This window comes from Hemibagrus wyckioides, linkage group LG04, assembly GCF_019097595.1.
Source record: "Hemibagrus wyckioides isolate EC202008001 linkage group LG04, SWU_Hwy_1.0, whole genome shotgun sequence".
In the NCBI taxonomy this organism is placed as follows: Eukaryota; Metazoa; Chordata; class Actinopteri; order Siluriformes; family Bagridae; genus Hemibagrus; species Hemibagrus wyckioides.
Window position 1 is genome coordinate 22,341,616 of NC_080713.1, and position 16,929 is coordinate 22,358,544.

Genomic DNA, 16,929 nt, shown 5'->3' on the forward strand with positions numbered 1-16,929 from the left:
TTAACATATTGTAAATCAACATAATGATCACAGTATCTAGATCTTGGGTTTGCTCTCTTCAGCCCTGACACACCATCTGATTTCTGTTAAGTGTGCTCTCACCCACAGCAACACTAATGTGGAATTAACCCTCGTCACTTGATTCACAGCAGCACTTTCCAGACTTCATACTCTACACGGAAATGCCATGAAATTGACAAAGCCCCATACAGGACTTGGTCTTTTGTCTAAATGTTTTCTTTGCCATATATATACACCTATGAGTCAGGACAAGCCTGGTTACGCATCTCTACATGTTTCACACATATTCAAATGGGCTGCATCAGTATTTAGTCTCCCTCTACTCTGACAGGCCAGCATATCACACAATGAAAACGGAGACTCACGGCCGTTACAGTCAGACTCACAGCTGCCGGACTCATTTGGGTCGGCAGCAAGCCGTCTACTCTATTTACAGAAGCCTGAGGCAAACAGCCGTTAGATATTTCCTATCCAACTAGTTTAAACAGTATGCAAATGTGGGCCTGTCTTCTTGACAATAGCGATCTCCGACAGGACAAAAAGTCCACAGGTTTGTTTTAAAAGCATTTCGACATTCCAGCAGCTTTACCGTCCCGGGTTGTAAGCTCAGTGTCTTCACTCATGGAAAACTTGAGAGAGAAATAAACTCAGTGACTCTAGGGCTGCTGGACATTTTACATGTAGTATCACAATATTTCATTTTGGCTGTGAGGAAAGTGCTTCAAAAGCTAGATTTATAGTCCACTGATTCAAGCTGAACTTTTTAATAATTCCTGCAGGGTAAGGCTATGAGAAAATAAAAGACTACAAGTGTTTCATTACATATCAATGCAGCAGCTAACTGCCACAAAAAATCAGTGCTCCAACAAAGAGATGGCACCTTAACCACCATGTAAACTGTTTTCACAAAATATTTACCATTTCCATAGATCCAAGGGAGAAATAAAAAGTAATAAAGACCATTATGATAAATCACAAAATCTTTTTTTTTCCATTTGTTTAACTTTCTTTGACAAGACAAAATAAAATCAGTGTTATATAAATATGGTTTAATGGAGTGAAACCAAACGTCTCATCTGTCTACAGGATAATGCATTTCATTTCCTTTCTTTCCTTCCTCTGAATTTATTTAATAAATAGGTTTTCCAAGAATGTAGAGCCTCCTTTCATCCACTGATGCCAGTTACGACAATAAAATGCAACTTTTGGAGGTGGCATTTCATAAATGGTTAAAAAGGAATCAAATCACCCAACGCACCAAGTGTCAGATGAATCACTCATAACCACAAACACAGCACTTACTTGTATTGTTGGTGGTCCTTGGTGCTTCTGGTCTTGGCCATGAAGCGCTCCGCCAGCTTCTCCAGGTTACGGGAATACTCCATCTCGATCTCTGCCTTCTTTCGGAAGAAGTCCTGGAGGTCCTGCAGAAGCTGGACCCTCATCTCTGTCTGCTGCTCGATACATTTCTGCTGCTCCACCAGTTGAGCTCGAATCTCTGCACCCAGACAAGGAAAAAAAGTCAATCAAAACATTCTGGGAAATATGCACAAATCTTGAATTTATTAGCTAGATGACTGGGTAAGTGAAAGCTGCAAAGTTCTTGCCATATAACATGATGTAATAATGTATGACAAGCATCAGAGACAGAATAGAAATAGCCTTTATTTGTCACATATACATTACTGGCAAGTGAAATTCTTTCTTCGCATATCCCATCCTCGGAGGTTGGGGTCAGAGCACAGGGTCAGCCATGATACAGCACCCCTGGAGCAGAGAGGATTAAGGGCCCAACAGTGGCAACTTGGCAGTGCTGGGGCTTAAACCCCTGATCTTCCGGTCAACGACCCAGAGCCTTAACCACTTGGGCCACCACCGGCCACAAATCACAAATATGCAACAAAATGAAATGTCCAATATCTAGTCAAGTCAAGAAGCTGTCTATAACTGAGAATCAATGACACAACCAGAAATGTTATTTCCAAAACTTTCAGATTTAAGCTAAGCCTTGCACAGAACTCAGACTGTCACCTTTGACCATAACTTGTGTTTGTGTCTTTATGTATTACTCATGAGCCACACATTGCCAGCAATGCATCCAGACTTCACCACACTTAATAGGAGCTATTTTTAGCCAGCCCACATCCCACTCCATCATGTAACAGCTCACCTGCCATACAGAATATAAAACACAGAGTTCATTAAGGCTGCAGCTCCTAGAAGCCCCACTGCTCCACAATGTGCTAAACACACTAAGTGCTGTTGCTCTCGCAGTTCCCTGGAGAAGCTTGCCATGTTTAATGGATTTCCCATAAGGTGCCATATCAGACCCTGACATTTCCACCATGGGAGGAAACAGAATAATGAGGTGACATTAAAGTGTGTGTGCTCAAAGAAAAGAGGAGACGTTTTAACCAGGCTAATTCCTGTGACTTATTAAGAAAGATGCATTTAGACAGCAATGATTTAAGCGAGGGACTGCAGAACCAATATTTCTCATGATCCTGATGGTATGTGTGGAAGTATATCATCGGAGCGAAGGAGCAACTCACTTATTGGACTTAATTTCAGACTTCCAGAATGGAAATAATCTGATATATCAGAGTATACTGTTTACATGATATTTTGAATAATCTGGTAAGAGTCAAAGTCAGGAAATTGTATTATTAGTGTTTATGACAGTATGTGTATCACTGTGCCAAAGATGTTTGTCTTTACTAGTCTTTTCAAGATCAAGTGATTAAATTAAAACATGCTTTATTCAAACTCTTGCACAAATGCAGGCATGGCCTAAAGGAAGCCAGGGGAAGGCTCTGTGTGAAACCGGAAGGATGTATTAGCTCCCAGTGTAGCTTCTGGGATAATTAGACTACACTGAGAAATGGTCAACTTTATGAAGAGGGAAAGATAGCAATATGATGATTATGTGATCACTTTTCTTGCTTTTTTTTTTACTTATCTAGCCATTATTGATACGTGGGTATCAATATTATTGGACGTGGGTTTAGCGACTCGCTGTAGATCGTAACTAATTTAATATTAAAACCTTGTTTCATTTACCTGTTTTTCTTCATTGAATATTTTAATCTCTTAAACTATAGTGGTATATCTTTCTTGATTATATAAAAATATCTTCATGTATGCTTCAAGTATTCAAGTGGTATGATATCTTTGCCACACTGTCCACCTCAACACTAGTCCCACTAAGAGGCAGGAACAAGGAACTGGAGAGCATTATGTAACTCAAGGAAGATTGGGAAATGAAGATAAACCGTGTCCCTGTACATTCATTCATAGACAGGTACTGTACATACTTTAAACCTCAACCTTTACCCTGTAGATTTTAAGCATGTAGTATGTAAACATGAATTTTGGAGACTACTAGAGTTGCATTTGAAATGGAGATGAATTGAACTTCCAGTTTAAGATAGCATATAAACCAGTGTGGTTATAACACTCTTTAGACAATCAAGTCGAATTTCTAATATCTCATGTACATAATAACAGAAAATGACAGAACATTTGGGGGGGCATATTTACCAGTGCTATACAGACAAAAGACTAGTAAAAACACTGCTATATTTCTAAATAGAGAAAATAACACTACATTAATGCCAGTTCAAAGCACTGGTTTAAGGTTTCCTCTGCCTCTCTTGTCCTTCATCACCTTTTGGTATCAAGTAACCCTCAGAGACAAAGAAAATTCCTCGACCCATGAGGTCACCTGTGTGGTAAACATCTGTGAAGTGTCATAGGGTCTGTGTGTGTGTGTGTGTGTGTGTGTGTGTGTGGGTGGGTGTCTGTGTGTGTGTGTGTGTGTGTATATATGTGTGCCTCCATGATCAAAGCCCCTGTGATCTACTTCAAACAGAGACAGTTGAGGACACCTGTGCACCCATCCAGTCCTACACAAACAAGAAGAGTAAGAGTGTAAGAAACGTAAGTAACGCAGCATTGCAGTTCAAAAAATCTCAGCTACAATACAAAAAATAGCTTAAAAGAGCAGAAATACGGAGCAGATTAGGTAGATGAGAGTCAACCTGATGAGAACTCTGAACAGAAGGAGTAAAAAGTGGTGTCCAGTAAGTCCGTGCCCTCTCACTGGACATTATTGTAGCACCTGATGCTTGAAGGAAAAGGCTGTTTGTTCCTGCAAACTGTATCTGATATATCGCCTTTGAAGGTCACACTAAACAAAGGCAAACTAGCCACCACCCCTTTCATCATGGGAAATAGGTCCTGAGTGGCCACTCAACTATTCCTCTGATGGCAGATGTGCCAGATAATAAAAAGGGGTTTTGTCAAGAAAAGCAAAGCTGTACTTTATTTGAACCGGAGCAAAGATTTCATCAAAAAATTCCATTCAATTCTATTTGTATAGACAGTGGCACAAAGAAATCCAGATGTAGATCCCTAATGAGCCAGATGTGACTCAGGATAGTGAGATTATACATCATTAGTCTTCTACGACTGTATATTATACAGTGCTGAAAGGATGCTTCAACAGGCTGCTCAGGTACAAATCTACAATATCCAATTGACATTATCCACTGAAGCATTGGCGAGATTTGGGTATAAATTGTCTATGGGAAATGTGCTCTTTAGATTACATCAAGATTTTCATTAAGCTGAACTTTTGAGAAGTCTGCAGAGCAAACCTCAGTGAACTGCTTCTTCCCAGTTAGTTCATTAAGTGCTGCAGTTTGGGACCAGAAACATACTTTTCAGAGACAGCTCATCTGGGGGTGTGCCAGCAGTTATCTGGGCCATAACATACCAGAATCTCTCATGATAAAGAGGCTCATCAGTAGCACCAGAAATAGCAGCGTTAGTCACAAGAGCACACTTAATGTAGAGGGCTATCCAGCGCCGGATCAGCATCTGCTTTACAACACTGCAGTCAATCGCAACCCCACGCTTTCCCCAAACAACAAAACATTCACACGCCGGCCTAATTAACAATGTCAGACTTGTTTCAAAATCTGTACACAAAGTCAAAAGCATTGGAGAGTTGGGTTATTGTGCTGTGGATGGAAAAGTACTTCATGTATACTTGTCAGTATTATAAAGAATAATAACATGCATGACCTAGAATTACTGACTAACTTTGTACGTATAAGCATGAATTTATAGAATTTGCGAAAAGTAATTTGTTATTACAAAAAAAAAACTGATAGAGAAATGGATAATGGTACTTAAATTATTTTTTTTAATAAAATCTTTGTCTGTTTGTTCATATTCATAGACATATGCAATGCTCATGAGACTAAATTGCTAATCAGGTGAAATGAAATATTTCACCCTGTTTTATTTATTTATAAATGATGTAAAAGTTCAGCAAAGTCCTAAAGGTTACTATGTATGATGCTAAGAAAACCCACCAAACACCAGCCAAATTCTAAACAAAAAGCAGATTTTTAACCAAAATCATGTTTTTTTCTGTAATACAAACTACATGCCTATAACATACTGTGATGTCCTATCCTTACAAAACCATGAATATATTTCACCAAGAGAATGCAGAAATGTTTTTATTTACCTTCTGATCTTGTCTTGGCTTTCGAGAAAGATCGTGTAATGTACGTAGATAAGATGCCATGCAGGTTTGTAAAACATGGCTGTAAGTATATAGATATTATCCTTTTTAATAATGAATAAATAGGCCTAGTAGCCTGTGGCATCAGTGTGCATCTGACTTTAAATGCAGTCAGAATATAAACTTTAAATTAAATGTTTTCTTTAGTCATTTAGTTTGAGAAACAATATATACACATGGTAATCAGGGCTTTCTCAGGACCCCATACATGGAATATGTCAAAAGACTTTTACTTTCCACTGAGTAATTTTATCTTCTACCTAACGTTAGTGAAACGAGAGAGTAGGTCAGAGACAGAGAGTGTCACCACTGACTCATCATGTTCAAGGGAATTCCCATCAGGACGTTGGTATGTGATGTCTTAGTAACAGGACACGCTCATAGTCACATTTCAGTCAGTGTAATGCAAGATCTAAACTTGCCCCAAGTCACACTGAAGTCAACTACAGGTCAGTAATTGCAAACCAACCGCTGAGAACACATTCCTACTGAAACAACTGATTTTAAAGCCTTTTATCCTTAGTTAATTGCAAATTCAGATTGTCCTTTAATATTTTTTTTGTTATAAATTAATTCAGTTATGTTTTTGTTTTATTTCATGTTGCCAAAATATAGCTACGATACAAGCAATTCTGAAGATGTGCTGTATGGTATCGCAGTTCAACTGTAAAAACAAACAGAAAAAAAAAAAACTGACAGCGTTTTGACTAAATGCAGCTTCCTGCTAATGACTTCGCTTCATAACTCTTAGAACTCTCTTTGGGATTTCGCTCGGAGACAGTCATAACCCTTTTCTGACTTTTAGCTCATGTATGGAAACTGTTATTATCTACTCATTTTACAGAGACAACAGCTTAATACCAAACCGCAGTCTCCTTGCACACTGGGTCTCTGATTAATACAGAACACTAGCTCAGAATACTCTGAGCATACTCATTTTCTCAGAGTTTACTGGTTTATATAATCACGAGGTGTAGCTATGAGAGCTATGTGAGCTAACTCTCCTTTTATGACTGATTCTGATTACACTGATTAGTATTTGTGTCAGATTTGCCAACACAAAGTACACAAAAGTCACATTTTTCATTTTTATGATTACGTACATCAAGGCTCAGGCATTTAACCTGTGACAAATGAGAACTAGTTTATAATCTGCTAGTTACTAGACAAGCTAACATAAATACTAGTTGTTGTTCTTTCAGCTGCTCCCTTCGGGGTCACCATAACATAACAAATGCTAGTGATTGCTGTAAATCTATATTTTGAAAACTGTGGATTCAGTAGAAAATAAACTTTTGAAAAGATATTGAAGGAATAATACTGAAAAACTACTTTTGTGTGCCTTTGATGAAAGCAAGCTAGTTTATTAGCAGTTATCTTGCTGACTAGCTAAGTGAGCTAATGCTAGACGGTGTTGCTGTTTAGGCTGCCCTCTGTTTGGGGGATAAAAATTGATAAATAATGATGATAATGTGTAATAAAGTATAAACCACTGAGAGGATTATACTGAAATTGAAGTGTTTTGATACTGAAATATTACATTTGTCTACATGTGATCAACAAGAGCTAGTTTCCTAGTTATAGTTAGCTAGAACGGTTACATAATGCTAGTCATATTAGGATGTTTTTTTGTTTTTGTTATGTTTCATTTTTTTTATTATTATTAAACATTCATTTCTAACTCACAAATCTTTTAGTAGTTTTTTAACATTACTTAACTATACTGAATTGTGTTTAAATGGTGTAAAATGACAACTTTTATCTAGAACACAGGGGGTCAGATAAAAAAGATCTGTTCAGTGCTAGCCTACTTCAGACACAGCAGGAGGCTAGGGACAGTATTGCTATTTACCCATTACCATTTCCTGAAACATTTGCGGTCACACACACACACACACACACACACACACACACACACACATACACACACACACAGATAGAGAGAGAAAGGATGGAATAGTATCTTCAGGCCTTTTCTGTTTATATAGGCCTCAAATCTAATCGTGTTTATAGGTTACTGAACTCTCGTGTACTTCCATTTGTTTTCAGTCTGGTGCTGGATTAGCAAGCGAAAAAAATCATCAAACTGTATTTTTACAGTTAAATATTGATTCTATTTTGCCACTATTATCTCATCTGTGCTTAAAAAACATATGGGCCAAGTGTTAAGTGATTACTATAGAAAGCAGCCAGAAGCAATTAAAGCAGATGCAGTAGGGATCCATCACTGTGTATAACGATAGCGGCCAATCAAATCCAAACCAAATAAAGGAGCCTAGCATTGCAGCAAGAGCACGAGACACAGGAGAAAGAAGCAGACTGTGAAAGAAAAAGGTGTTTGTTCAGCTGCTGTGTGATATCCTGCGTGTCTGTTTATGCTGGAGAGGGCAGTGAAATCCTCAGCCAAGAGAAAGGTGGAGAGAGCAGAATGCATGGGATGGATATGGGATGGAGACTGATATTACAGCCAGATTAAACATGTGGTATACAGTAGCGCGGCATATCCGCTTTCATCAATAGCATGTAGACCTCTAGGGTTATACAGCGAAAATGGCTACGCTTGGTTCAGAATTATTTTTCCAACTGCTGTGTTGCTAATTCGGGACTAGGAAGTACCTACGGACGACCAGAGTGATGACAGGAAGTGAGGGAGTGGGTTAGCTACGGTGTCCTGTGCATGTGAGAAATATGTTGCAGTTGTTGTCCTCTATCCTGTTGACTGAGGACTTGAAATTGTATAAAAATCCTCTCCCTATGCCAGAACAAATGTCACTTTCATACACTTCTGTGTCCGCATGCATCCACTTTCAAATGTTTAGGATCCAATGTTCAAATTTGAGCTGCCCATCAAAATGAACACTTCTTAGACTTTTCAGATATAAAACAGGTCTGAAAGAATCTTTTAGGCATATTTTGTTTTGACATGTTTATAATAATGTGCTAATTTCAAAATGGTATTATTTCTATAGTACGAACTTACACAGGAACTTGTATGACAGACACTCCCAATAATAATAATAATAATAATAATAATAATAATAATATATTTAAAACATGTAATTGATAATGATGGTGATACAGTGTCCAGGGAGATTTAGCATTTAGCATTTTTGAAGGAGTCTCCATCAGTACAGTACTTTTTAAGTCAGCATTAAGGCTGCTTTAATATTTCTGACATGGAAAAGTGTTCAAAACAAATGGTTTGCAGTTTCTGTATCATGACAAGCTGCAGCTTTTTAATGTCTTATTAACTTCAAGATGGATAAAAACAGATTATTTTGTGTAGGCAAATTGGTGTGTTATCAGAGAAAGAAAACTCTTCAGTTGTGATGTATGCCGAATCATGTTATATTTCTTACATACAATACACGTGCTATTACATGCTATATAGTGAGCATTTGTAGAGAGGAAGCTATTTATCCATCCACCCCTTTAACCATATGCTGAAGGATGCTGATGTTTATCAGCATTAATGAACCATTACTGTAGAGCATTCAGACTGATTTATCAATTACATTATTATCTATGATTAAATTATGCGACTGCCTTTTGGTGATTCATATTTGCTTAAGGATCAGACAATATTTCCGTCTTTGCTAACTGGACTCTGAATACTAAATCAAAGAAGGTCAGAAACTGACAGCTATACCTATTCATTGGCAGTGAATATGGCTATTCTCAGGCTCTAAGGCATTCTCAGGCATTAAGCCACCCCACTACACTTCTGCTGCACTGAGCTTGTTTTTCTGACTATCCTGAGCCAGGTTTGTAGGCATTCCATAGCAAACCGTGTCCAGGAGGAAATACCACTGGAACTGACGCTGTACATGCTCAGGGCTGCAGAGTGAATAAGAGCTTGTTGGATCCAGTCGTTACCTGAGCTCAGCGTCAGCCTGACTCCTAACTGAAGCTGCAGTGGAAGTTACAGGATCTAGAGATAAATCTGGTCTGGAAATAATGGAATAGATACGGTTCAGAAATAATAAAATAATAGACAGTGCATCATGCTTCTTTATAAGCGGATAGTTACTGTGCATTGCATGAATTTCCAACCCTTAAGTACACTTTTTACATCAAACTGAAATGGACTACACTGTGATTTTTTTTCTACCATTTCATTTACACGATATTTAACATTTAAAGGTATAAAAAATACTGTTTTATGTAGTCACACAAGCTATTCATGGAAAAGAAGAAGAAAGAAGAACAGATATCTGTTGCTTGTATCACCCCCTGGACCAATACTTAGTAGAACCACCTTAGGTTTCAAGTATAAATGCTTATCTTATGTGATATATCACTATTCACTTTAAACATCTGGATTCTGATATTTTCGCCTATACGTCTTGGAAAAAACGCTCAAGTTCTGTCAGATTGGATGGAAGCCGTTAAAGAACAGCCATTGAATTTCAAGTCATTCTATCACATTCACCTTGCATGGGATACTTTCTATATTTTTTATTTGTATATAAACCTCCTCAATTGTTACATAAATTCTGTATACTTTTCAATATATTGCTGAAAATGATTCAGGATCGTTCAATATTTTTAATAGGTGCCTTGAGATAGCTGAAAAGCTGCTCATTGTATGTAGCAGAACTGAGGGCTCATGCGCCACACAACAAGAAGAATAGCTTTTCTTTAGTGGTGTTTGCTCATGACGACACCGTACGCTTTACTTTTGTTTGGGGGATGATGTCAGAATAGAGAGTGCTAACACAGAGCTATGTATCACATTTCAGCCCCAAGAACGTGCATCAACTGTGGCCAGATTGAGGACTGAACCTGATAAGACAAGTTACGGCAATAGGAGATTTCTTTCCCACATCTTTCCTCCCCTGTGGGACATTCGGCTCATGTAATGTGGTAAACGATACTGACGTGAATAACTGATGGATCTCCTGTAATTAGCTCTTTTTTTTTAAACCACTAGCATCTAGTCATCCAGAACACACTATAAACAAATCCTAATGTACATACTTCCATTCTTAATATCATGGACCCATCCACACTTGAGCATCAAAAGAATGTTATGAATTGGACAGGATAAAAGAAGCTTTTAAAAACCACACCACTTCAGTGGGCATTAGGAGACCACTAAACTGCTCCAAAGCTCCAGAAAGAGCAGGTCTAAAGTGAGGAATGCTTTCTGAAATCCCCATGGTTTAACACCAGGGGGAATACAGTGAGACCTAGTCCATCGGGCCACACACAGGGCCTTCAGACACACACCTGCATAGTTTTATTATTCTATATGCTCTTCCATACACCACACACACACACACACACACACACTTTCCAATATACATACACCTGTATGGTACTAGGATTCTTCAAACACCTGCACATACACACACAAAGACCTTTATACATCATGCTAGCTAATTTTTTTAACAAAATATATCTCCTCAGCTTATCATCACCTGGTCATCTTCTTCTAGACATGACAAAATGATTATTCTTACTTACTCTGATTCCTATATGAAAAAGTCTCATGTCTAGTCACAACTAAAGGACTTGACATAAATGATTTCTCTCATTTTTTCAGTTTTTATTTTATGACAGCCTTGAAAAACAATACTCTACAACTTGCCTTGAACTGAAATAGTATGCGTCTCAACAGACGTACAAGTATAGTGTAGTAAAATATGTTTTCCTAAATTTTTAACCAAAAACTTAATCTTTATGAGAAAAACACACCTAGATAGCAGGGTTTTAGACATATTTGGCTGACTGATTGTGTTTATGTCTGTATTTGTTTTGTATGTAGATGCACATCATTTTCGCAGGCAGACAACAAAGGCAAGGTTAGAAAGCAGCCAAAATAAAAACACCTACATTGTTTCTGTAACCACATAGTTAGTGATTCAGAGTGGATCAGCAGCCTCTTGATCCTCGTACCCTTGCTGTCCAGGCCTTCATGGACATGCTCTGATAGCCATCACTGCCTGACTCAAAACAAACCCGACGGCCTTGAACTCTCACACTCCAAAAAGACATGAACGAATTTCAGTAAAAAATCTATATTAAGTGCTGCAAGCTCAGTGAAGCTTTATGCAAAGCAACCTATCATCCTGCGAAGATGAGGCACAGACGATACGAAAAACCACTGAACCACAAGCCTAATCATTTGTTAGATGCATTACATCATGATGTGTTTTCACATCACACACACCTGTCACACACTTGTAGCACACCTTTACAGACAGTATACAGAAATCCTGGAAAGATTTTTAACCTTTTCTTTCTAAATAAATTTCACCTTGTAAGATAGTACAACATATAAAGCATAAAACTCTGCAAGCAAAATATTATTATTACGTAAAACTTAATAAGTCTACAAATCCAACATGAATGACTTTGGCAGCAAAAATATGTACACTCCAAGGATTATCAGTTTAGTCAAGAGGAAAAGAGAAGAGGAGTCTGAAGATCTAAATCAACGTGACATCAGGAGGCGAGTTGGGTGGTCCTAAGCTATTAAGAAAATGTAAACCGGAGTCTTCACCACAGATTTTTTGTGAATGGCTGCCATGCTTCGAACAAAGAAGATTTCTGAGAAACTCTGGAAAGGTTTCTAAATAGTTTGGCTGTACCAGCCTTCTGTCGCACAGCTAATGTACAAACGTCTAGACTTCTAGAAAAATCTTCGGTGGAATGAGGAGTCAAAAATAGAACTTAATGGTTTACCAAAACTGTATTTTAAGCATAATACCTCATCCAAACCAAGAAATAAGGTCATCACTGTGCCATGGTTTGGAGATATTTTGGTGCTTTGGGGCCAAGCAGTTTTACATCATCAGCCAGGTTTCCATCCAAGGGATTATTTGTTTAAAGAAAAGTGTGACTTGTAGGCAGTTGAAAAGTAATTTATACTGTAATATTAACCAAGCTTTGATAAAAATCCAAGTTATCCTTGTTTAACTTTTGTGAATAAATATATGTCTCTATATATGAAATGTTGCGGGAAACTACATTGGAATCATTTCTGACACGAAAACATTGCAAACACACAAATTCTGGGTCACAATGCATCATTTATCATGTGCCGCTGCTTCAACAAAACCTCATTAACACAACAGAAGGACATGCCACATTAAGGAGAAGGCAAGAAAACTTTAGTATAGGAAATATTGCAATATCTTTAGCTGATGCACATTCCAGCCAAGTGTCTTGACATCTGCTTCTGGACACTGTTCACTGCAGAGATTCAAACCGACAGAGAGAAAATGTGTAGCCAAAGAAATCAGCCATGGATAAATCAGTAAACTGTAGATCAGTGGTCTAGATTTTCTTAATGTTTTGTCATCCACATCAGATAGTAAGGAGAAAATGGGAAAATTTTGATATACAGGAAAGAAAGTCATGTGTTTTATATTTACAGACAAAGCAAAACATATGGGACAGCAAGCTGCTGCGGTTAGTGGAGTCATTACATAAAACCTTGGGGGTTTTTTTTCAATGAAAAATGGTTATTTAACGGAAACAAGCTACCAACAGAACAGTTAATGCTTGCATTATTTGCAAAAATGCAATGGACATTTTAGCTATTGAAAGAACTAAACACACCAGAGTCGACACAAGCCTCTGAATCAGGAGCTCTGGTCCTCTAGTCCTCTTCCCGCACCAAAGCTCACTACTGGTCATTACAGAGGAGAATATGTTGTATAATATTACTCCAACATTCAGGTTAATCACATCACATCTGGAAACCAATGACATGTTGGCCAGAGGAAATAGATGCTCTTGATAAATCAGTGCAGTGATTTTGCTTCTAGTGCAGAATGTCTACTTTAGAGCTGGGTACGTTCTTTAAACCGGTATCAAGACGTGTCAGGCAATGTAATATTCCCCCCTGCGGCAAACATTGATTCAAAAAGGGTCAAATAATGCAAAAAATAAGCTACTATTATGACATGCCAGGGTGCATTTTCTATTTTTTTTTAATGCAACGTGGCACCAGTATATATTTTTTCTTTTTAAAGAAGGTTTTTTTTTTTTTATCTGGCAAGTAAAAGCAGCTAACACATTGTATTTGATTATTAAAATGTGCTGAAGTGAATTTTGTACAAAGGTTGGAATCTGTGATAATCCTGTATTATTAAACATCAATGAACGTCACAAATGTTTCAACCATTTTTGAATATCTAATTGATGTAACGTCCCACAGCAGAGCTTTGGATATAATTGTAACTGACTGTTAAATTATTAAAATGTCTTATCTTAATATTTTCACTTATTCATTTGGCTGACAGTTTAGAGTGTCACGGTAGAGAGGATACAATCAAAATGTAGAACAAAACAGTGATGGTTTTATTCAAGAAATGTAATTTTAAAAATCTATCTACAATGCTTCAACGTTTCAGCGTTATATCTCTATCATAATAGTAAAAAGAAAAAGCAGTAATATGATTTCTTTTTTATTTCCATCTGCTCTCCATACACATGTATTTAATTGGTACATTATTCTTCCAATAGCCAAAGATCTGTAGCATGTTGTGGTAAATCTAAACATCTAGGCAAAATAAAAAGCAAGTGAGCCATCACATCACACACAGCTATTTACCCAACAAAAATGTGCCCAGGAGGACCACATGTGGGCCAAAAAAAGCTCAAACCACACCCTTTAGTAGATCGTTACAGACTTCAAGGGAAAGCAGCGTGTGAATGCTTTGCGACCACATGAGAGCTATTAGCCAGTTCAGCTGGACATTTACCGTAGAGTCTCCCCAAAACAATCCATTTCCCTCCTGAGGTGTCCTTCTCATCTCTGCATTCTTCACCCCCTTCTGGCTCATGTGCACCAAAAAAACCCTCTTGGAACAGAATAAGCCTAAACTCAGGACATCATTTATATTCCAGCCCCATACCACAGTGCAAGAGTATCTGCTAGATATGTTAGCCTGAGGGAGAAGGATTCAGGAGTAATAAAGGAACATTACATAAAGGTAAGATGAGAGAAGTCATTCCTGTCCCACGGGAAAAAGGATGTTGGGAAAGATGAAAAAAGGGACTTCAGCCAAAAGGATAGTTGCCTTACAATTATCGAATTATTAAATTATTTTAAACAGTGCAAGAACCTGTAGGCTTGGTGAGCACAACAGTACTCAACTTTAGATCATGTTTATATTCACAAAAAGCAGCCTTCCTTTCCGACTTCAAACCCCAAATCATGGGTAGGACAAAAAGCAAACGAAATTCCAACACCAAGACACAGAAAATGGTTCATATTATTGTATTGGTAAAGTCTGTAAAGGGATGAGGTTGTGGGAATGAGTTAGAGTTAATGTGAATGAACTTCTTATCTCAAAGGAGCAGCTGGGAGATAAACCATAACCAGTTTAAAGATGGACACAGGTACACACAGAATCATTCTCTTGCTTGACTTCTGAAACCTTGTACTCGTTCATGGATTTTAAAGAAGTTCAACATGCATGCAGTTTTAGCAACAGTCGTTATGTCCATTTAACCCATTAATTTCCTAAGACACAGGCCACTCCTTGGGACAAAGTGTTTTCCTGATCGTACTTCCTTCTAAACACACCTGTAGCTGTCAAATTCTCAGGGAACGGCAGCTCAGCTAAGTCATAACCTACAGTGATTAGCTGGTACTGATGTATGAAGCAGGATAATCATCAGTAATTTGGACTGTAGCTTCAACATATTAAAATATTATAAATATTATATGTCCTATAGTAAAATGTTTTTGTCAGTACTTTTTAGACCAAAGCTTGTAAAGACGTAAACTGCTTTAGTGACTGAGACCAAAACCGAGGGGATTGAATACATTTGGTTCATTTAATATTTGTCTAGTTTCACACTGTACAAAATGAATCCAAGGAAAGGATTCGCCAAGGGACGTGTAGCGTGGAAAAAGTTCTCAAAAGTCATCACTTAGAAATACGACGAGGGGAGAACGGACACAAAAACGTTTTGCCAAGTGTGTGTAGAAATCACAAATCACCCCAGATGGGAGAACAAATCTAAATAACTAGTGTAAAAATATTTTGTGTATTGCATCCTATGATCATTTCCAGAACACAGCACTACAGCTCCGTCCCTGTGGATCACTTTAGCAGCTAGCATGTACAAAACTTTTACTATGTGACATGTTCAGTTCACTTCTTGCAGTTGAGTCACATCCAGGGTTCGATTCAAGCATAACACTTCATATGTGAAAGCCCCCTTAGGCAGATTGATTTAACTTTCCAGTACATCAATTAGTTTTTGTCATGGCCAAAAGAAATCCAACAGAGAGAAAGTGTAGCTTCTCCATCTGTGGGGATGACAAATTCTGTAACTGCAGAATTCACAGAGAAGCAAGGCATAAACATAGACAGATTAGGTTAATAGACAGATTCTGTGCATGTTATCTGACAACCACTCTCTTCAAAAAGTTTAAGTTACAAACCATTCCCAGAACTATTCTCTCTTTGCAAACCCACCCTGTATGCTGTCCCCTCTGGTGGTGTCGAATTCACAGATGGAATCTGAAACCACAGACAGAACTACAAGGAACAGGACAAAGACAGACTTTCCTGAAGGCCATGGATGGGTTAATGTAACCCCACCTCCCCAATCCCACCAATCAGGCTTCAGAGAATTGCCCAGGCAGTGTCCAGGCCTCAGAGTGGCCGGATTCCCAGGTAATTATAGAGGAAAGAAGTATGGAGGAAGTGACAGAAAAACCACATCCCCTCATCTGGAGGGACTGTCACCTCAGGGCATATTTACAGCCTCTGTTGTCTTCGTTCCTCTTTCCCATGGACTCATTTCAATAACTGAGTTTGTCCTGTGGTGCTCAATTACACACACACACACACACACACACAATGAAAAAAAGTTTATGAATGACTTCACAAAAATCCTGTCAGGTTGTCTCATCTTATTACTTTTGGTTTTGGAAATTGGCTACAGCTGGAACAGAAACAGGAAGTCTTGTATATAGGTACTGTGACTGGGAAAAGACTGCACCATCCATCATTCCATCTATCTATCCATCTATCCATCCATTCATCCATCACTGCATTGTGGTTACACACTTGTGCTTGCGGGCCAGATAATTATTCATCACCACACTGACACATTAGTTAACCACTATAATTTGGTCAAGCCCAGAGGACTTCCCCAGTGTGTGTCAATAAATAGATCTGATTCATGTTTATACTGTTTTTTTTTACTATTATTTTTTATATAATACTATTATAATATACTAATGTCACATACAGACAAAGCATGCTCTAAAATACTCAATAAAAAATACAAGAATGAAAAATTGTAAATCATGAATTTAGGTGCACAGATTAATGATG

General features: G+C 37.9%; 1 protein-coding gene across 4 annotated transcripts in view; it reads right to left on the reverse strand.

Annotated features, from left to right (window-relative positions):
• The window catches only part of srgap1a (SLIT-ROBO Rho GTPase activating protein 1a), an 83,527-nt gene that overhangs the window by 56,087 nt on the left and 10,511 nt on the right, over positions 1–16,929 (reverse strand). For all 4 annotated transcript variants that reach the window (XM_058387532.1, XM_058387530.1, XM_058387529.1 and 1 more), the window contains exon 2: positions 1,324–1,519. In XM_058387532.1, the coding sequence (XP_058243515.1) occupies positions 1,324–1,519 (196 nt within the window). The remainder of the gene's footprint in view (positions 1–1,323; positions 1,520–16,929) is intronic.